The sequence below is a fragment of the Desmodus rotundus genome, chromosome 5, assembly GCF_022682495.2.
Source record: "Desmodus rotundus isolate HL8 chromosome 5, HLdesRot8A.1, whole genome shotgun sequence".
Taxonomy (NCBI): Eukaryota; Metazoa; Chordata; class Mammalia; order Chiroptera; family Phyllostomidae; genus Desmodus; species Desmodus rotundus.
Genome location: NC_071391.1, coordinates 115631703 through 115655438, shown reverse-complemented (window position 1 = coordinate 115655438; position 23736 = coordinate 115631703). Strand labels below are relative to the sequence as shown.

Here is a 23736-nt window from a genome sequence, read left to right as displayed (position 1 = left end):
TAAATTTAGTTCCTTAAGCAGAATGTATGATCTCTTTTTCAGAGTATGCTGTTGCCTCGACCTGGAATTCTTTCTTCCACTGAACACCGCATATGACTTTGCTCCCCACCCCCACCATGCTGTCTGACTCAGACCTAACCTCCAGGACTTTGCTGATTACTTACTTGGTCTGTTGCATATTACTTGCAACAGGTTAAGCACACCCCTTCCCGGCACTCTCCTGGCACTCTGGCGCACCCCTCACTGTGCTCACATGCCCCTTTCCCTCTCTGATCGCCCAGGAGACTCTACGAGTATTGAGCGTAGGGCATGTGTTTGTGCCACTCTTGTGTCTCCAGCATAGTTCCTGTTATAGGTAAGTGTTCATAAATATTTGCTAAATGAATGAATAAAATGATAAATCACACAAAGTAACCATAGCGCTCTCCTTTTAAGAAGAATAAGCCAAAAAAGAAAGTTCATGGGAACTATGAAGTAATTTTTTGATTCAGAGAAATGAAATCCCCAATTCACTAAAAATCTTTGGTGATATGTATTTCCTGAAACAGAGTATTATAAGAAAAAAAAAAGAATAATGTTGAAATAGCCAGTTCATGTTCTTGGAAACAATTAGATGCTGTCCTTAAGAAAAAAAAAACCCAAACTACTATTAACTGAGTTCCAAATACAAGTTTGGCCAACCATGATAAAAATCATGGCTGCTGAATTAAAATAAAACAATAGGTTACATATTGAAAAAGGCGGAAAATTGATTACAGTAGTTCTTCCTTATCCCCAGTTTCACTTTCCAAGGTTTCAGTTACCTTCAGTCAACTGCAGCCTGAAAATATTAAATGGAAAATTCCAGAAATAAACAATGTATAGGTTTTAAATTGCACACTGCTATGAGCAGCATGGTGAAAGTCTGCACCATCCCAGCCCATCGCACCCTGGACGGGAATCATCCCTTTGTGCAGTGTGCACACGGTGTATACACTACCCTCCTGCTAGTCACTTAGTAGTAGTAGTATCTTGGTTAACAGATCCACTGTTGCGGTATCACAGTGCTTGTGTTCAAGTTCGCCTTATTTTACTTAATAATGGCCTCAAAGTGCAAGAGTAGCAATGCTGGAAATTTGCATTGCCGAAGAGAAGCCATAACATGTATGTATGTATGTGTGTCTAGGAAAAATCACAGTATTTATAGGGTTTGGTGCTCTCCATGGTTTTAGGTGTCCACTAGGGGTCCTGGAACATCCCCCAGGAATTGGGAGGACTACTGTAGTCAGGCAGAGGACAACTTGATTGTTTGCTGAGAATAATTTAGAAAAAAGAAAAAAAGTTGAAGATAAGCATAAGAAACATTATAGGAACAGAAGCAAGATTGTCAGAGATATTAGCTACTAATAAGACTTTTTGAGCCCATCTCAATCCTAGGTGAGAGTTGTTGATCTAAACCATTTTGTACAGATAGGAACAAAGCCTAGTTTTAAAGATGCCTATAAGAGATGTCTTGATTTAAACTATGCATAGGCATTTATTCTAAGATGCTGGAGGCTGATGATAGATGTAACTGAAATTAAAGGGCCTGGGGAACAACTTCACAAAGGAATAGGAGCAAACAGAGCCTGGAAATTATCAGAGGAGGAAAATGTAGGAAATTAAAGAAGCGCTGAAGATAAAACTGTAATGCTTGCTCTGTCCTTGAACGATTGTGATCAGGTCTCTGTTAGGTACAAGTAACAGGAACTCAAATCTAAAAAGCAAAAAAGTTATTATTGTTTTTTTACATAAAGGAGAGAGCACAAGTTGGGACTTTGGGCCCTGGCCAGCGTGGCTCAGGTGGTTGGCGTGTCGTCCCATAAACAGAAAGGTGGTTCCCAGTTGGGGAGCTTGTGAGAGGCCACCCACCGATGTTTCTCTCTCACATTGACGTTTCTCTCCCTTTCTCCCTCCTTTCCCCTCTGTCTAAAATCAATAAGCATGTCCTGCAGTGACAATAAAAAATATTCGTGACTTCGGTACAGCTGGATCCAGAAACTCAAAAAATGGTAAAGCTTTGTCTTTTTGTCTTTCCATTTGTTCTCTTTGTGCGCGTTCATTCTCAAGGGAAAAAAGATTTTTTGAAAGAGATCAGAATGATAAAGATTAAGCAGTAAACAAAGCTGCTATATCTTTTTTTGGTAAGTTTTTGCAGCAGTGGTGCTGCAAGATCTATCATATTTATTATAATAATTAAATAAAACAGCTTAAGAATTTGTGAATTCTTGGCTCTCAGCATTTATTAGATGGTAACTATGTACCAGACACTGGGCTAAGGGTTTTACATGCACTATTTCATCGAAGGTGAAGGTGCTACCTTCAACTCATGATGAAGGTGCTACCAGCATCCCCAATTTTCAGATGAGGACAGTGAGGCTCGGAAGAGAGGTAAAGCGCCTTTCCCAAAGTCACAGTGCTGGTGAATGGTGGCCCTGTGTGGATCTGTGCTGGGCAAGTCACCGTCATGATTCTGGAACTGCTCCTGAGAAATAAGCACCAGGCTCTCTTCATCAATTGAAAATAAAGCCGGGTACGTATTTTCTGCCATGCAGTTTACTTGACCAATGGCATGTTAGCATATATGGGGCAAGCAGAGACTTTAAAAGCACTAGTGCACTGAGGCTTGTCCTCTTGCTGCTTTTGGAAGCCAGCCACCATGTGAAGAAACCTGAGTACTCTCACTGGATGACAAGAAGCACACGGTTCTGTCATTCCCGACAGCCTGGTTGGTATTCCTCCAAGTGCCAGATCTGTGAGTAAGGGTTCCTAGGTTATCCAGCAGCCAGATAATCCATTGCTGGCAGAAGACATGAGAGAGTCCACAGAGCTGACATAAACTGAACCAGCCAGCCAACTTATAAAATCATGACCTAAATGAATAGTTGTTACTTTAACCACTAAGTTTTGGAGCAGTGTGTTATTGAGCAGGAGCTAATTGATACAGCCTCCACTTGGGGAAGCAAGTGTAAAGAAGCTGCCCCAGTGCAGAAGGCTTCAGGGTGATGCTGGAAATGGATGACACTAGACCTTGAAATTGCTTCCAATTTTGGAATGTGCAATAGGCACCAGGGTAAGAAACTGTCAGCTCAAGGACCCGTGCCAGCTTCCCATTGGCTTGAAAAGCTGAGGTATGATCCCTAGTGACTGGAGAAGGGGGTAGGGCCCTGAGTAACTCTGGGCTGCCCCCCACCCCCTACAGTGGGGCAGAAGCTGGGAAGAGGAAAACCATGGCTAACCCATACTTCTTTCTCTTTTTATCTGCCATTGAAAGAGCTGAGGAGGGCTCCCTACAACTCCAAATCTATCTTAACTCCCCACACTGGGCTACACTTCATAAGGCTGAGTGAAAAGAGAAAGAGATGTGTTATTTGGCAGAACTGACAATAGGAACTGATCTTGGGAAGAAAGAAATGTTTCTTTGGGAAACCTCTTGCTTCAACGAACAGGTGGAAACGGCAGGCAATTCCTTACTTGTTTCTGAAACAAGATTTGAGAGGCTGTTGGACCCATGAAAATGTCAGGAAACACTGCTTTCAAAGGCAGACATGATTACAGAAATAAAAATACACCAGAAGCAGCGAAGAGCAGATCATTTCTTGATCTCCCAATTTCATCAGAAATGCTTGAGATTTCACCCAGAAACCAGAAAAAAAAATGAAAGAAATGACCAAGATTAATAAAGCAGTAAGGGACGTGAAGAGCAGACTTGAGGAAAACATTTTTTTACATAGCATTAACTTTGAAAAGGGGAGTGCAACACAGTGCCAGCAATTAAAAAAATTTTAAAGAAAATTTCCCTGAACTAGAGATCTGAATTTAGATGACAAGATTTCAGCAGTGATAGAAAAGCACAAAACAAGCCTCTGAATATCCATATATTCTGGTGTGCTTTTTTGTATAAATCAAAATAGCCTGGTACGGGCATAAGAACAGACACATGGGCCAACGGAACAGAAGAGAGAGCCCAGAAATAAACCTAACTCTCTATGGTCAATTAATATTTGACAAAGGGAGAAGAAGCATAAAATGGAGTAAAAACAGCCTCTTCAACGAATGTTGCTTGGAGATCTGGACAGCTACATGCAAAAAAAAAAAAAAAAAAAAAAAAAAAAAAAAAAAAGAAACTCAATCGCCAACTTAATCCATGCACAAAAATAAATTCAAGGTGGATAAAAGACTTAAATATAAGTCATGGCACCATAAAAATCCTAGAGGAGAACATAGGCAGGAAAATCTCAGGTATTCTAGGCAGCAAGATTTTCACTGATATGTCCCCTAGAACAAGGGACATAAAGGAAAGAATAAATAAATGGGACCTCATCAAAATAAAAAGCTTCTGTACAGCTAAAGAAAACAGCATTAAAATGAAAAGAGACCCAACTGTATGGGAAAACATATTTGCCAATGACACCTTGGACAAGGGTTTGATCTCCAAAATAAATAAAGAACTCACACAACTCCACTCTAGGAAGACAAACAACCCAATTAAAAAATGGGCAAAGGACTTGAAGAGATACTTCTCCAAGGAGGATATACAGATGGCCCAGAGACATATGAAAAGATGCTCAGCATCATTACCCATCAGAGAGATGCAAATTAAAACCACAATGAGATACCACTTCACACCAGTCAGAGGTCAGAGTGGCCATCATAAACAAGTCAACAAGCAACAAATGTTGGAGAGGATGTGGAGAAAATGGAACCCTAGTTCACTGTTGGTGGGAATGCAGACTGGTGTGACCACTGTGGAAAACAGTATGGAACTGCCTCAGAAAACTAAAAATGGAACTACCTTTTGACCCAGCAACTCCACTGCTGGGATTATATCCTAAGAACCCTGAAACAACAATCCAAAAGAACCTATGCATCCCAATGTTCATAGCAGCACAATTTACAATAGCCACACACCAATGTTCATAGCAGCACAATTTACAATAGCCAAGTGCTGGAAGCAACTTAAGTGCCCATCAGTAAATGAATGGATCAAAAAACTATGGTACATTTACATGACGGAATACTAGGCATCAGAAAGAAAGAAGGAGCTCCTACCCATTGCGACAGCATGATGGAACTGGAGAGCATTATGCTAAGCGAAATAAGCCAGGTGGTGAAAGACAAATACCATATGATCTCACCTATAAGTGGAACCTAATCAATAAAACAAACAAGCAAGCAAAATATAACCATAGACATTGAAATTAAGAACAAACTGACAGTAACCAGAGGGAAGGTGGGAGGGGATAATGGGGGGAAATGTGGAGGGGTTTTCAGGAACTACTATAAAGGACACATGGACAAAACCAAGTAGGGCAAGTGGGATCAGGGGAGGGAGGTGGGGATGGCTGGGGTGTTGGACTGGAGTGTTGGGCTGGGGTGGGGGGAAAAAGCAGACAACTGTACTTGAACAACAATAAAACAAGAATAAAGACAAATTCAGGTAGACAGAAATCACAAATTATCTGGAATGGAAAAGATCAGATGGCAGGAGATTTCTCCACAAAACCAAATGTCAGAATACCACAGAACAATGTGTAAATAATTTACAGAGAAAATGATTCTGGTATAATAACTATACAATTAGCCAAGCTATTTTTTAGGTGCTAAAATATTCATTTTAACTTCATCTTTTTTTTTTCTCCAGTGAATTTTTTCTCCAAAGATAATATTTTTATTCTAGAAGTGGATGCCTTAAAATTTCACATTACTGAATTTTAAAATGTAGTGCAGGTAATAATTTATATTCAGTTTAAAGAATCTTAAATTGCAGATAAGCAAAAATAAAAAATTCAAATGACTTGTAATTGTACTTCCAAAAATTAAAAGTGTATATACTTTACAAAACACACAAGTACATGCATATACTTTATAAAACACATAAATGGTACCAAACTATACATGTTGCATTTTTATATTATTTTTAAATATTTAAACTATACATACTACTTTTAAAGCCTATTTTACTTGCTAATCAGAATATCATGAATATATTTTCATAGTAATGAACATGTTTGTGTAATGTTATTTCTAAAACTATGACTGCATAGTCTTTCTTTGTGTGCATAATTCACCATTGATTTAATTAGTCTTGTATGATTGGGCATTTGTTTTCAATTCTGCAGCCTTATAAACAATGCTGAAATCATGTCTTGTGTATACAGGCTTGCCCTTATGACTTTCTAAGAGTATAATTGCCGACCCAAATCGAGTGTATGATTAAAAAACTTGACAGGTATTAGCAAACCGCCTTCCTGAGAACAGTGCTCACCTTCCTCATAGCCATATTAATAGCGTGTTTATTAAGTTTAACCCGGGCTAGTCAAATAAAGAGAAAATTGTATCCATTGTTGGAATGCCATTTTTTTTATGAGCTGTTAGCTTTTTAATACTTCCCTTATTCTAACTGGTTAGAGCGCCTCTGTATTAATTGTATTAATGATTTCTCTCATACATGGCATTTCCCCCTCAATTTGTCATTTGAAGAAATTCCTCATGGAGTTTCCTGACACACAGAATTTAACAAATGTATCAATATCTATGTCTGTATTCAAAACCAGCAATGTCTTTTATTTTGGTTTTGCTTTGGGTGTTATGCTTCAAAAGCCTCTATGTCATCTCAATTTATTTGGAATTTATACTGATTAAAATTGTGAGAAGGGAGTACAGCTTCATGATTATCCCAGAGTTCCCTAAATATGTTTTATGTACATTATTTCTGTGGGTTATTAACAGGGATTAATTAAAAGAAGGTTTCTATGATAAAATAAGTTTGGGAAACACAAGGTTTAAGAAAAATCATTGGGTTTCTTTACTGCAAAACTTATCGGAGTGGAACATATTCATTGCTATATAATTTGAAGTAGCTAGACACCAGGAGCAGTCCAAATATACAGTAATATCATGCCAGCTAAATAAATAATTTTTCCTGTACAAAGTAATACTATGCAGCTATAAAGAAACGAATGAGAGGACAGAACCAAGATGGCGGCGTAGGTAGACACACTGCGCCTCCTCGCACAACCAGAACTGACAGAAAATCGAACGGCAAGGAAGTCTGACACCAAGGAGATAAAAAATTAACACTCATCCAGACCGGTTGGAGGGGCGGAGACGGGCAGCCGGGGTGGAGAGGACTCGCGTGGCCGTGGCGGGACCGAGACTGGCAGAGTGTGGGACAAACGGGGCAGGCAGTCTGACCACTGGCAGACCCTGCAGCCCCACATTTGTGCACAGATAAACCGGACAAACGGCTGGGAGCAAAGCAGACCGCGCAACCCAGAGCTCCAGCTCGGGGAAATAAAGCCTCAAACCTCTGATTGAAAACGCCCGTGGGGGTTGGGGCGGCAGCAGGAGAGACTCCCAGCCTCACAGGAGAGGTCCTTGGAGAAACCCACAGGGGCCTAGAGTGTGCACAGGCCCACCCACTCGGGAACCAGCACCAGAGTGGCCCAGTTTGACTGTGGGGAGCGGAGTGAAAGATTGAAATCCGGAGGAGAGTGGAGCGGGCGCCATTGCGCCCTCTCGGCCCCTCCCTCACGTGTAGCGTCACAGCACGGCAACCAGCGTTACCCCGCCTTGGTGAACACCTAAGGCTCCGCCCCTTAAAGTAAAAGATGCACCAAGACAAAAAAAAAAAAAAAGAGGCCCAAATAACAGAACACTTCAAAGCTCCAGAAAAAATACAACTAAGTGAGGAAGAGATAGCCAACCTATCAGATGCACAGTTCAAAACACTGGTTATTAAGACACTCACAGAATTGGTTGAATTTGTTCGAAAACTAGATGAAAAAATGAAGCCTATGCTAAGAGAAACACAGGAAAATGTACAGGGAACCAATAGTGATGAGAAGGAAACTGGGACTCAAATCAACAGTGTGGACCAGAAGGAAGAAAGAAACATCCAACCAGAAAAGAATGAAGAAACAAGAATTCGGAAAAATGAGGAGAGGCTTAGGAACCTCCAGGACATCTTGAAATGTTCCAGCATCCGAATTATAGGGGTGCCAGAAGGAGAAGAGGAAGAACAAAAAATTGAAAACTTATTTGGACAAATAATGAAGGAGAACTTCCCTCATCTGGCAAAGGAAATAGACTTCCAGGAAGTCCAGGAAGCTCAGAGAGTCCCAAAGAAGCTGCACCCAAGGAGGAACACACCAAGGCACATCATCATTACATTACCCAAGATTAAACAGAAGGAGAGAATCTTAGAAGCAGCAAGAGAAAAGGAGACAGTTACCTACAAAGGACTTCCCATAAGACTGTCAGCTGATTTCTCAAAAGAGACCTTATAGGCAAGAAGGGGCTGGAAAGAAGTATTCCAAGTCATGAAAGGCAAGGACCTACATCCAAGATTACTGTGTCCAGCAAAGCTATCATTTAGAATGGAAGGGAAGATAAAGTGCTTCTCAGATAAGGTCAAGTTAAAGAAGTTCATCATCACCAAGCCCTTATTATATGAAATGTTAAAGGGACTTACCTAAGAAAAAGAAGATCAAAAATAGGAACAGTAAAAATGACAGCAAACTCACAGTTATTAATGACCACACCTAAAACAAAAACAAGAGCAAACTAAGCAAACAACTAGAACAGGAACAGAACCATAGAGATGGAGATCCCATGGAGGGTTGTCAATAGGGGAGTGGGAGGGGGAGATAGGGGGGAAAGGTACAGAGAATAAGTAGCATAGATGATAGGTGGAAGATAGACAGGGGGAGGTTAACAATAGTGCAAGAAATGTAGAAGCCAAAGAACTTATAAGTATGACCCATGGACATGAACTATAGGGGGGGGAATGTGGGAGGGAGGGGATGGGCAGGATGGAGTGGAGTGAGGGGGGGAAATGGGACAACTGTAATAGCATAATAAATATATTTTAAAAAAAAGCAATGAGAATGCTGGCTCTATACTGATAGGGAAGAATGTCCAAGATAAATCGTTAATAGAAAAGGCAAGAATAGGGTGTATTATATATTTTGTTTTAAGCAAGGAGACAATAAGATTATATATTTAATTATTTTTTAGATAAGCATGAAGAAGCAACAGTGGTCAGAAGAAGAAACCTTTTCCTATTACCCTTTTATACCTCCTTGTTTGTGTACCGTGTGAATATATAACCTATAAAAGCAAGTAAAAGCTATTTTTTTAATGGAAAGCATTTCAGAGGTTTCAGTATATTAATATATATTCTGACTCTTCAAAATAGGGTAGTTGTTGGTTATGCAGTTACCTATAAAGTTATTTAGTACAGAATCCTACAGAATTTTGGGTCATCAAGTTTTTGGGAACTTTATGGAATAATCTTTATAGATTACAGATTTGACATTATTTGTAGCACATACTAAGTACAAAATATTACAGTTGTGTGTGTGTGTATGTGATTTCTATTGTGTTTTTTATTGATCAATTCTACTTTCACTACTAAGTATTTCAATATCTGGAAGAATAACTCACTTCTTATCATTCTTTTTCATTATTTTGATGTAATTAAAATTAATTCTTCTTGGTCAACCTTCTCAAGCAATTTTTATCCACTTGTTCTTCCAAATTATTTTCTTTATCAATCAACAAAACATATTTGTGGGACCAGTTTAAGAGAAAATGGTAGCTTTGTGGAATTATGTAAAGATAGAAGGGAGACCACTTTAAGCCCTCAGATATTTTCCAGGTTTTGAATTATATGAGCTACATTTCTCAAATATTCTCTTCTACCAGTCAGTAAAGTCTAAATAGCATAATGCTTTTCATTTTCTTCATATAATTACTATTTCTTACTTATTCTGTTTTTATTTTGCTTCTGTTGTAAAGGAGACCCATTACTCATTTGATTTTCTCAAGGATTACTGCTGATATAAGCTGTTTTTTCTTTAATAGATGTAATATTTAACAAATTTACTTTTGGCATTTACTGAGATGAATATATGATGTTTCCCTTTGACCAATTAATTTAATAAAATATAATAACATTTCCTGATAACTTTTAATCTTAATCTTGCCAGGAAAAGTCATGGTCAAAAATAAAGCCTTGCTATTTTAATACAATTGTGAATATTTTTGGTGCATCTTTTAATTAGGATGTTTGCATCCATATTTGTAGATGAAATTGGCCTGCAAGTTTTTTTTTTGGAGCTCTCTTTGTCAGCTTTTTACATTTAGGTCATGCCTAATGTGTATAATAAATTACTGAAGTTCTCCATATGGTGCTGAACTATTTTTTTAATATATTTGATTAATTATGCTATTACAGTTATCCCGTTCTTTTTGTCCCTCTGCCTGCACACCCCTCATTCCCTCCCCTTAGTTTGTGTCCATGAGTTGTACATATAAATTCTTTGGTTTCTCCATTTCTTACACTATTCTTAACCCTCCCCTGTCTATTTTCTACCTACCATTTATGCTACTTATTCCCTGTACCTTTTCCCCCATTCTCCCCTCTCTTTCTCCTCACTGATAACCCTCCATATGATCTCCAATTCTGTCATTCTGTTCCTGTTCTAGTTTGTTTTTGTTTTTTTGGTTCAGTTGTTAGTTGTGAATATGTTGTCATTTTACTGTTCATAGTTTTGATCTTCTTTTTCTTAGATAAGTCCCTTTAACATTTCATATAATAAGGGCTTGGTGATGATGAACTCTTTTAACTTGACCTTATCTGGGAAGCACTTTATCTGCCCCTCCATTCCAAATGATAGCTTTGATGGATAGAGTGATCTTGGATGTAGGAATACTTCTTTCATGACTTGGAATACTTCTTTCCAGTCCCTTCTTGCCTGTAAGGTTTCTTTTGAGATATCAGCTGATAGTCTTATGGGAATTCCTTTGTAGGTAACTCCTTTTCTTTTAAGATTCTCTCCCTATCTTTAATCTTGGGTGATTTAATTATGATGTGTCTTGCTGTGTTGCTCCTTGGGTCCAACTTCTTTGGGACTGTCCAAGCTTCCTGGAATTCCTGGAAGTCTATTTCCTTTGCTAGATTAGGAAATTTCTCCTTCATTATTTGTTCAAATAAGTTTTCAATTTGTTGCTCTTCCTCTTCTTCTGCTGGCACCCCTATGATTTGGATATTGGAAAATTTAAAGTTATCCCTGAGGTTTCTAAGCCTCTCCTCATTTTTTCTGAATTCTTGTTTCTTCATTATGTTCTGGTTGAATGTTTATTTTTTCCTCCTGTTCCAAATCATTGATTTGAGTCCCAGTTTCCTTCCATTTACTGTTGGTTCCCTGTCCATTTTTCTTTATTTCACTTTGTGTAGCCTTTACTTCTTTCTTTATTTTGTGTCCATACTCAATCATTTCTGTGAGCATCCTGATTACCAGTGTTTTGCACTCTGCATCTGATAGGTTGGCTATCTCCTCATTGCTTAGTTCTTTATGGGGCTCTGATCTGTTCTTTCATTTGGGCCATATTTCTTTGCCTTAGTGAACCTGTTACATTATAAGGGGCAGATCCTTAGGTACTCACCAGGGTGGGGCAACCCATTTTGCTGCGTTGCAGTGCATTATGTGGGGTAGGGGTCAGAGAGGGAACAATGGCATTTGCTCAGCTCTTGTCCCTCTTTCAGTCACTTTCTCCACTACCCACAAGCTAATTGGGCCTTTCTGGTGCTAATTCCTGGGTGGGTGGGTTTGTGTGTTCTAGGACCCCATGGACCCCTCCAATGGACTCTCTTGTGAGATGGGAGTTTCCTCTGCTGCCACAACCCCCACAGGTTTTTACAGCTAGAGGTTTGGAGGCTTAATTTTCCCCACACTGTAACCCTGGGTTATGCTATCTGTCTTGTTTCCCTGTTGTTCCTCCAGGTTTATCCACATGAGAATACGGGTCTGTGTGGTCTGCCAGCCACCACCTTGCCATGCATCCTCTCCACCCTGGCTGCCTGTCTCTGCCCCTCCTACCAGTCTGGATGAATATTTCTTCTTTAATTCCACGGTTGTTGAACTTCTATACAGTTCAATTTTCTGGCAGTTCTGGTTGTTTTTTGTTTTTAAATCGGTTGTTGTCCTTCTTTTGGTTGTGTGAGGAAACCAAGCATATCTACCTACACCTCCATCTTGGCCAGAAGTACAGTACTGAACTCTTGAAGAGCTTGTAGGGTATCTGAAAGAATTTTTCTGCACAAATTTTAATCCCAGTGCCTTTTATAAATGAAATCCTTGAGTAGTATTTTCATGCTTCTCTCCTCAAACTTCATCAATGTGAGTATTTACAGTTTTGTGGAAAACCATCCATTTTGTCTTACTGTCAGTTATGCTCTTGGTCCAGTTGTGCTTTCTCTTTCTTTAGGTCTAAGGGTAGCTAGCTGCCTCTAGAGGTTAATCCTGGCAGCCCAAATAAATCCCTAACTGGGTGGTCCCATCTTTCACAGGCTTATACTTTCACCTCCTAATTAGGGGTTTCTAGCAAGTATTGCCCTCGACAGCTCTTGCAGCTGCCTCCTCTTTGGGTCTTTCTATACAATATCTACCAGAAATAGAGTGAAATTTCTTGCTTTTGTATAGTAGCCTTCCTAGTTTCTGCATTAATATAGGCTCTCCTTTCTTTTTTCTTCCTCTCCCTCCTCCTTCACCTCCTCACCACTTCCCTTTCGCCTCCTCCTCCTTCTTCTTTTTTAACTTTGTTTTTTCTAATTTATTCCTGGGAGCCAGGATTAAGGGCTTGTTTTATGCTATCATCTTTCTCTGAAGTGTCAACAGCACTTTTCATTCTTGGTTTAACTGTTTTTCATCAACAGTGATGACAATACTAGGGGCCCTGGGCTATATTTATAAATGCAGTGGGTGCCAGGGGAGGAGATTAATTACAACAGCTAGTAAATCAATCCCAGTAACACAAATATGCTGACACCCCCTTGGCCAAGGCCTGGAGCAGCCTGGCAAAGAATCCATACTTCTTTTCTTTTTTCATTTGTGAAATAATTAAGAATGGAGAAAAATTGAGAAGTAATGCTACAGGTACATTTTCTAATATTTCCTTTTCCCCTCTTACCCTGTCAGTTAGTTGATTTTCAATTTTCTTTATTATTAATGAAAGAAAAAAATACATTTAAATAAAAAATTTCAGCTAATTTCTGATGATGGGTCATGACATACATAAGGCAAAATTCAGTAGTAGTGACAATGGCGTATTTTTGTAGTATTCTGTTATAACTGGTGCTTATTAAGCATTATATTAGAGTTAATACATCCTTATCCATGTACATGTCCACAAAATTTCCAGGGAATTCGAATCATGAATGGTCCTGTTCTCTGACCTAGCCTCCTTTCCCCATGTATTGGTAATATTTGCAATTTAAAACAAACACATCTTACTTCAGGCTAAAACACCACAATGTTAAGTACGAAAGTTTAATTAACAGAAAATGACATATGACCAATATTAATAAATGATTCAGGGAACCTGAAATTCCCCAGGCTGTTTAAGTCTCATTCTTTTAGATGTCGTTCTCATTTTCCATCCTCATTACAAACCTCTTCTTAGCATTAGTGCTGGGCCCTCCGATAAAGAAATGTTGGCTTGTCCATCTTCCTTGTTCTTGGGGGTGGTGCCTATGAACCTTCTGGGACCACTATAACCTGATATAGCATCATCAAGGGTGGATGTGACTATGAGTAACTTTGAAAGCTACTGCACATTCCTCCTAGTTTTTTTAATTTTTATTTTCCAATTACAGTTTATATTCAAAATTATTCTGTGTTAGTTTCAGATGTACAGCATAGTAATTAGAAAATCATGTAGCTTACAGGGTGGTCCCGCTGATGTTTCAAGTGCCCACCTGGCCCCATTCGTAGTTATCATGATATTATTGATTATATTCCCTATGCTGTAATTACATCTCTGTGACTACTCTGTAACTGTGAACTGGTACTGCTTAATTCCTTCACTTTTTCACCCAGACCCCCAACACCTCTCCCCTCTGACAACTGTAAGTCTGTTCTCTGTACCTATGAATCTATTTCTATTTTGTCTGTTCATTGTTTTCTTTAGATTTGTTATACTTAAGTAAAATCATATGGTATTTGCCTTTCTCTGTCTGACTTATTTCACTTAGCATAATACACTTTAAGTCGATTGATGCTGTCACAAAAGATGAGGTTTCATTCTTTTTTATGGCTGAGTAGTATTCCATTGAGTATATGTACCACAGCTTTTTTAACCACTCATCTATTGATGGGTACTTGGGTTGCCTGGGAATGCAGACTGGTATAACCACTATGGAAAACAGTGAGGAGGTTTCTGTAAAAACTGAAAGTGGAATTTCCTTATGACCCAGCAATTTCACTTCTGGGAATGTATCTGAAGAAACTGAAAACACTAGTTTGAAAGAATATACATATCCTTATGTCCAGTACACCATCATTTATAATAGCCAAGATAGGGAAACACTCCTCCTAATTTTAATAGAACAGACAGGTTGATGCATTTTGCAAAGCCAAATGTTTTTTCTTTATATTTTCATTTTTCTTTACTGTGCTTTTTTCTCCACAAGGAAAAGTCATTTGATCATCCATGAAATCTTTCTTCCTCACCAGTCAATCAATTCCACTTTTATAGGACTTCCTGAGTAGTGTCACAGTTTTGCAAGAGCAGCTACAGTTGCTAATTATTGCAGGAATCAGTTGCAAAATATGATAACAGGGCATTAATAATGAGTTCAAGGGTACACTTTCATGACTGGTAGAATGTTAGCATAATTTTCTATAACTGTGGACTGTAAACATAACCAAGGGATGGCAGAGGACACTGAACTGGTCCCCTCAGGCATCTATGGCTATAGCTAGAAGGAGCCCACTTTGAAGTCTGGTGTTTTATCTTACTAGTTAATTAAGAGAAACCACTGGAACAATCAGTTTTCAAAGGAGGGGATTAGTTAACGAAATTATTATCTATACACACATAGACATGTGTGTGTATATATTCACATCAAGTTGTAGAAACATGTTTAATGACATAGGAAATTATCTATGATATGGTAAATTAAATAAGTAGATTATAATATGCGTATACAAATGTTTCTTAAATGTGAAAAAATGTTCAAACTCACTCCTCATAAGAGAAATGCAAATTTCAATGAAAACAGGCCAAAATCTAAAAACTTGACAGTATACTTTGTTGGCGAGGGTGTAGAGAAATAGGGACTCTCATACATTGCTGGTGGGAATGTAAATTAGTGTAATTCCATGTGAAGGACAAATATTAAAATTAAAACGGTGCATGTGTGACTCAGGAATTCCACTGTAGGGGAGTTTTATGGTACAGATAGCCTTGCAGGATACATGTAACAAGTATCCATGGCAGCACTCTGTGACAGCAAAAGGCTGGAGGCAAACCAAAGTCCACCCAAAATAACTGGTTTTTGTACGTTTATAGCATGAAGTGCTATGTAGCTGAAATAAAGAATAAAGAAGCTCTTTATGAACTGATATGGAAAGATCTGTAAGATATATTAAGTTAAAAAAAAACAGGGTCCAGCAATGTTTTGTGTTACAAAGAGGGAAACAATCTATATTAGTGTTGCTCTGTATGTATATGAAACACTTTAAAAGAAACTAAGAACAATATTTCCCTGGAGATGGAATAAAAATCTGGAAGGGTATTCATCAAAATGTTAGAATCTTTTATAAAAATGGAAATATGGGTGATTAAAGAAATTATATGAATTTTCACTATATTCTATAATCCATAGCTTTAAATGCAAAATAATGTTTTAAAATAATTTTACAAGAATAGGAACCAAGTTTATCTGTAACATTTTGTAGCTCAGAGATACTGGCTTATGAATACAGTAGGAAGGGAGAGGGCTATGGAGACTGTCTGGGCCTTATTGTCTGGTTAACGTCTGTCGTATCCCTCAGGGGAAAAGTGTTTGTCCTATACCCCTTAGAACAGTTGGAAAAATTCCAGGTGGGCTAAAGCATAGGAGTCAGCAAGGCAAAATGCAGAGGCCAAGTAAGCATGAGAATGGGTGGGGACGGTCCACGCTTCATCTTATTCAGAGGTAAGTACTTATGAATAACGTCATTCCAGGCAAAGCCTCACAGAAGAGAATTTCTTATGGAGAAACACTTGGGGTTATCCCAGTGAAGCAGTTTCCAGAGAGCTTGTAAAAGCAAATTTCTTTCAATAGAATTTAATTTTTAAGGTTAAATGATACGAAACATACATTCCAGAAAGAAATGCATAAATCAAATTACCTGGTATAATAAGTAAAGTTTAGCAAACACTCATGCTACTACCACTGAGCTCAAGAAATGCAGTGCCATCCCCTCAAAAGCACTTCTTAGTGTCCCTTCTTGGTCACACCGTTTCCCTCCCACCAGAGACAATCACGGTCCTCACTTTCATGGTGACGACTTTGTATTTACAGGTTTACCGCCTACTTATACACTCTTAAAGACATGCTTTCGTTTTGCCCATTTTAAAACTGTGTTTATAGGAGCCATCCACATTGCACAGAGCTACGTTTTGTTCATTCTATTAACTATATCATATTCCACTACATGTTCATAGCACCATTATATCTACCCTACTGATGATGGACATTTGGAATATTTCTAGTTTGGGGCATTAAGAACAATGCTGATAATATGAACAATAAGGTAGGTATATTTGGGTGCATATACGCATGAGTTTTTCTACAGTAATTATCCCTGAGTGAACCTAGGAGGTTATAGGGTAAAAATAGCTTCTGCTTTTTTAGATAGTACAAAATGTTGTCCAAAGTGGTTTTATCAACGTACACTTCTAGCAGTCTACAAAGGTTTTCATTTTTCCTTATCTTCACCAAAAGTTCTAAATGCTTAGTTTAGTCAGGCTTCTCGATATTTGCTGGTCTAACAGGTGTAAGATCTCCTGGTTTTAATTTGTATTTCACTGGTGATGAATGAAGTTGTATGCCTCCTCATGTATTAATTGGTTGTTTGGATATTTCCTTTTGAGAAGTGCATATTCAAAACTTCTGCCTGTTCTTTTATTGGATTGCCTTTCTTTAACAGTGCTTAATTTGATCCATGTATTAATAAGAGTCTAAATGATGAATAGTCAGAGTTGGAGGTTCACCACGCAGCCAGCGAGGGCAAATGCAGCAATTTAAGATTTTTCAGATAATACTTATTTATGTAATTAGCTGGCACAAATGATTCATCAGACAAATAGGGCCTAAGCATCTGCCCACCACCCCATCTAATGCCAGTTATCCGCCCATGCACTCAGGCCAATGCATGATGCTAACAACATTAGTCAACATTCCCCACATTCTTACCTTGTGCATGGTGCTGGACTAAGCATGCGTCTTATTTATTTCTCTGGACACCTGTATTAGGCTCACAGTCTTAAATAACATTATGACTCAACTAGAGAGTGATGTAGCTGAAAGTTAACTATAGAGAGCATGTTCTTATACTCATTATTACATTGCCTCAAAACAAAGTTTCTTTCTGGTTTCAAATTTGGGATTAACATGTACTGTGGAAATGGCAACCATTTCTAACAGAAGAGAGTATAATTAAGTACTTAGTTTGGAGCTGGTAAATTTAAATTACTTAAAAATATATCATAATGATTATGAAGGGTACTGACATAGAGAAAATGTGTTTACCTGAAGCATCCTATGCACTTGACTTACGTCTGCATCACAGCCCGTATGTGATAGCAAATATGGATTCTTTCAACTTACTCCTGCATCCATAAACATTTTATACATGAATGAAGTACTTGAATAGATAAAATCAAATGCTCCTACCCAGACTCATTTTTTAGAATTAAAATCGTGAAATAAAGAATGACGGCAAACCTAACCACGCATGCAGTAGCAGCGACCCTAGATTCTCAAAGCAAGGAGAAAGACAGCCCAGCAGGCCGAATTGAGTCTTGCAGGGCTTTCTAGTCATTAATAAGCATAAAACAGGAAAATGGTCAAAAGTAAAACACTAATTTCTCAGACAAGAGCCCCAGAGATCTGTAGGAAAATTAAACTTCTTTTCCAAGTTAAACTTTGAATTTGTTGGAAGATAAAAGAATTGTGTGTATTTGAAACCAAGGTTGTAGGAATGTGATCAGATTTTGAAAAGATTGTGACAACTAAGAACTGAACTACACTCCATGAAGTCGATGGCATTTCTGAAACAGTTCATATAATGAGCTTTAATTCAGAGGGTGTTTACCCGTTTTTTGAAGGGACCATACGGATTGAAGGTGTTCAGGGGTTCTGTACGGCTTGTAAAGCTATGTTATCTCACTTGCTGTGGCCCTGCTAAGGCTTGTAGTGTCATTTGAAAGAATAATTTTCAATGTCTCCTTCTAGGCTGAGCATTAATCCCCCTGCTGCCTGACCAATTAAATCCCACTGTTTGCATCTGGAAGGCGGAGTCTGAGCTTTAGGTACTGGCTCTGGCAAGCCTCATCCATGCTCCGTGGAACAGAAGTAGCAGGGTAACTGTGTGCAGTAGGCTTTCAGAACCTTTATCATTGGGGGCTGACAGGGATAGTATCTCATTTTACCATTTGATAAGTTTAAAGACCTATAATGATTATACAGCAATCTGATGAATTTGGTTCAATAACAGTATCTTACCTTTTCTATGGTATTTTCTTGTGCGCTTTTCACAATTGCCTACGGGAAGCAGGACTTTATCGTCTGTCAGTTTAACAACGAGGAGAGACTGCGATTGTTGCCCAGACCCATAGCTAGTCACTGGCAATCTTGTTGACACTGAGATCCTCTGATTCTAACACCAGTATTTTTTTTTCACAATTCATACAGTAAACCCAAGATTAGAGAATTATAAGGGAATTTCAAAAAGACCCACATTACCCAAGTGCTGTGAGCCCAGAGAACTCGTGGTAATATAAATGTTATGTCAGTGCTCACTTGAGCAGAAGGAAACAAACAACAGGCCATTTCAATGTTGCCTCTTGAAGAAAACCATCGGGATGACTTTGGAAAAGCCCTGACTCTCATCAGTTAGGCCTCTGGAAGGCAAGCAGGCCTGCCCTGTAGGAACCCTGTAACTCGTAAGATTTCAACATGCTGGCCTTGCCTTCCCATGCATTTTACATGTCTTATCTAATTTCTCCCACTGGAGAATCCTGGAAGTAGGCATTTTGATTTGGTGTTCCCCAGAGGCAGATCCTGAGATTAAAAAGTCAAGTGCAAGTGACTTATTTAGGAGGAGAAGGAAACAACAGTAGTGGGGTGGGATGGCGGTTCAGGGAAGGGAGGTGGTTGACAAAGGGTGCATCACTGAGTCAGCTGCCACAGGACAACTGGACTTTAATCCCAAGAGTAAACCACGGACACAGTGTAAAGCACACACCCCAGAGACATCCCGCCTGTGGGGTGAGTGAGCTGGGGTGTTCACACGCTAACTCTCATCAGTCTTCATTGAGAGCTGCTGGGAATAGGGGATGATTCCTCCACCCTCCAGCACACTGTGCAAGAGGGAGGAGTGGCATTCCGTAGCTTAGGAAGAGGTTCCCAGGCAAAGACATGCAGACGCCGCAGGGCAAAGTCACTGATAAAAGGCAGGAGGAATATGGAGGGCACCCAAAGGGTCTCTAGAACAGGACCCAGGTCTCACTTATTTATGTTTTTAAGCTTTCTTTCAAAGCCCCAAATAGTATTCGAGACATAATAGTCCCCTGATAGCTATGGACACATTGAACCCTAACTGACAGAGAATGTGGAGAGCAAGGAGAAACAAGAAAGGGCAAAGAAGACACTGCGGAGTCATCTCTACTCACACTTTCTCATAAACCTTGTTGGGATGCTTTGGCCACTCAATCATGCACACCACTCTGTTGGGCATGGTCTCCGTAGTGGAGTAGTAGCCCTGGGGGAAGGCCAGCAGGAGAGCCAGGACCCAGATGACACAGATGACCACCTTGGTGGCAGTGGCTGACAGCCGGGGCTGGAGGGGATGGATGATGGCCATGTACCTGGAACAAGAAGAAAGGACAAAGTTCCAATTTAGTCACAAAATTGACATTAGATTATGTGTTCTTCTTTCCAAGGAAAACTTCCCCCAAACCCTTGCCTCCTGGTAATTTCTACAACTATTATCTGGTACATTTTTCATATTCTATCCCTAAGCTTTATTATTCTTATTCCATAAAATACTAAAATCCATAAAAAATAAGCCATATAAATTCCTCAGGTGCCTCTAGCCAACTCTGCCCCTACCTTTGCTGGAACCCCCCTGGGGCAAGTGGCTGCAAATGAAAATTTGTGAGTTGGCCCTTTAAATAGCTCTTTGAATCTCCAGCCACCAGTCTTTGGCAGAGAGCAATCTTGCTGCTTTTTGCCGCTGGCTGTTATCTGTGTACTTTTTGGGCTCTGGTGCTCTTGGCTGGGGATCCCAGCTTACGGTTCAGACCCCATTCTTCTCAGGCGGATCCAACAGGCCACTTAATTATCCCCCCAATGCTGCCACCTGTGGGCGCCCAGCCAGACCTCTTGAGTCTCCACTGCACTGTCTTTTGACCCAGCGATTCCACTGCTGGGATTATACTCTAAGAATCCTGAAGCACCAGTTCAAAAGAACCTATGCACCCCAATGTTCATAGCAGCACAGTTTACAGTAGCCAAGTGTTGGAAGCAACCTAAGTGCCCGTCAGTAAATGAGGAGATCAAAAGAGTGTAGTACATTTACACAATGAAACACTACGCAGTAGAAAGAAAGAAGGAGCTTCTACCCTTTGTGACAGCATGGATGTAACTGGAGAGCATTATGCTAAATGAAATAACCCAGGTGATAAAAGACAAATAGCATATGATCTCACTTATAAGTGGAACCTAGTCAACAAAACAAACAAGCAAACAAAATGTAACCAGAGACATTGAAATAGGGAACAGACTGACAGTGGCCAGAGGGGAGGTGGGAAGGGATAGCAGGGGGATAAAGGAGAAGGGTTGTCAAGGAGCATGTGTGGGGGATGCATGGACAGGGCCAAGGGCAAGGTAGGATGCAGGGAAGGAGGTGGGGATGGCTGGGGTGGGAGGTGTGGTGGGGGGAAAATGGAGACAACTGTACTTGCACAAAATAAAAAAAAGGAGAGAAAGGAAAAAAAAAACAAGCCAGATTTTCTATTTCAGAACCCATTAAGCAATATTCCAGAAGAGAAGTTTTCATCATAGAAATGCTTGTGCTAGGATCCCAGGTCAGTGGCTTGCAGTGAAATTAGAAAAAACGTGTAAATTTTTCCCATACAAAGACTATCTTTATCCTTTTTGGATTAAGGAGTAATGGTGATAGAAACAGCAGTTTTTAAAGTCCTGGAGTGGCAATGTAAAAGGCTAGCAATCCTATATTAGCCCATCAAATTTGAAGAAAAGTGAAGGTGTGTATGTGAGAAAACAGTGGCCTAAATTCAGCCAAATACTACAGTTCCTGAAGAAATCCTCATCAGTTCTTGACCCTCTCGAAGTCAGTGTGCAGTAACAACACAGGCTCCATGAGGACAAAGTCTCCACCTGCTGAGACAGATGCTCGAGCCTACGAAAGGTCAGGGTGTAACGGTGGGAAATTGGAACCCACCCCACCAGTCTTTTGACGTCGTTTTTGTAAATATGACTGTGACCTAATATGTAGCTTGTAGGTAAACAACATGTTTGCATATGAATCCTAGAAACTAACTCCAAAAGATACAGACTCCGACCTTCAGACATCCCAGCTCCGGGAGATTTGCTGACCTTAACTGTGGAGCCAGGATGACGTGAGGCCGGGATAATGCAGAGCCAGGATGACTGAGCCAGGATGACGCACACCGGACCATCACTTGCCCTATCAGAATGGGCTGTGCTGGTCTGCAGGTAGAGAATTTTTCAGCCCCCTCCCTTGATCTTTGTTCTTTTCCCCTCTCCCTCGTAAAAACCTCCGCCTCCACTGAGATGTGGAGATGGGTTTTGAAAAAAGGTTCCCCCATCTTCTCAGGAGATGGGCTTTGAGACAAGAGTCTCTTATCTTCCAGCTTGCTGGCACCTGAAATAAAACCACTTTCCTTCACATCAGCACCTGCCTCTCAAAAGCACTTGGCTTTGGAGGCAGCAGGCAGCCAGACCTGCATTTGGTTACAAGGGTAGATGAAACCTCCTTGAGAGAAGGGGGCAGTGGGAAGCAAAGGGAATGACCATTTAGGTCCTGGAGCCCTTCCTCCGTCTCCTCACAAAGGATCTGGCATTTAACAGTAATGTGTCCTCACATTTGAATTTCTGTGCAGCCTGTGGGATAGAGGAACTTTTAGGAATAATAAATACTGTAATCAGCATTTCATTTCAGTTATAATCAAATCAATTCTGACTTCTCCATTTTTTTTACACACTTAACATTTTGCCTCCATTTAAAAAGGCATATTCTTTTGTGTACTTTTCTTGCAAAGTTTACGGGTCCATCCCTTAAAATATGCATGCATTTTTTCAGAGTCAGAATTATGTATTATACTGCCTTTGGGGTTTAAACACTACCTGACAAATCCTTAGAATCACACATTTGATTCTCTGACATGCAGGTGTTCCTGGCTTCTGTGGGCCAGAATGCTCAGTGGGGACTTAAGACATGAGCAGACAGCAGCCCAGCTGTCAGCTGCCTCTACTTAATTCCACCCAATTCTGTCTCAACCCTCTTTAGACTTCTAGGATCTCTAGGCTAGAACGGGGCCAGGATCACAAGGAGAACAATCTTATTCAGGATGCACTCCACAGATTCACACTGGGCTCCTACTGCACGCAGAGCACGGAGTTTCCTTCTGGGCTCTGAGCTTCTGATTTTCTGGGGAGAAAAGTCACATAAAGGAGCAGCCACAACATGAGAGTCGGATATTCGACCTCCAGGGGTGATCTGGTGACCACCTTAGAGCCTTAGTGAGGCTGCAGAGGTAATCAAGCCTCGGAATGGTAGGTGGACTATTAGAGGGGAGTAAAGAGGCATGCTTAGCTGGATTTGGGGTGAGCCCACCTGAGTATCTGGCTTGGGGGTCAGGGAGTGTCCAGAGCCTCTCTCTCTACTTCATGTTATGATTAGATCTGATTTTCTGTCTGGAAAGTTCGATAGCTCAGTTTTTAAGAAAACTTTCCTGAGCTTCCTTTTCGCATCCTAAACTTTAGAATATCTTTCCTACATTTTCTTGCTAGGGACCTAGTCTTTCCTTCTCTGGCCTCTGAGAGAATGCCACTGAAAACGTCCAGTGCACGGAGGCTGGATATCAGAATGCCTGAGGTCTGCTTTTACATATAGCACTTGTGATGATAACCTCCAGGAAGGAAATCCCAGGATCCTTTCCTTCTGCCTCTTTTGGAAAGTGCGTAGGTGGTCCTGAGGTCAAGAGAGACTGGAATTAGGAAGACATTTGAAAAATGTATGGTGGTGGGGGTGAGGTAGTAATTCATCAATCTCTGGGCAAGTTTGCCTGGTTGACTTGGTGGCTATAGAGGCTATGACTCCACTGCCATCTACAGAGCATCCGAAGGGCAAAAACAACTCTCACAATGCTGTGAATCAAGAATTGCCTGTCTTCGCTAGTTATTCCAAGGGGCCACAGCTACTTCCAAGGGAGGTCCAGTATACTATAGACTTTATGACCTCCTATCCCTGCGGTGGTCAACTGAAAATAACCCTGAGAAGTCTTGATTTCCTTTCTGGATCTGCCGCTTTCTTGCTGTGGGACAGCAATAGAGCATTGATTTCCTCTCCAGTCATGGGTTGCAGTAGATGGGGGGACCTCAAAATTAGAGCC

The 23736-nt window shown here is 40.1% G+C and overlaps 1 protein-coding gene across 1 annotated transcript in view; it reads right to left on the bottom strand.

Moving 5' to 3' along the window:
* The window catches only part of TACR1 (tachykinin receptor 1), a 159033-nt gene that overhangs the window by 51030 nt on the left and 84267 nt on the right, over positions 1-23736 (bottom strand). The window contains exon 2 of the mRNA XM_053925441.1: positions 19750-19944. Coding sequence (XP_053781416.1) covers positions 19750-19944 — 195 coding nt within the window. The remainder of the gene's footprint in view (positions 1-19749; positions 19945-23736) is intronic.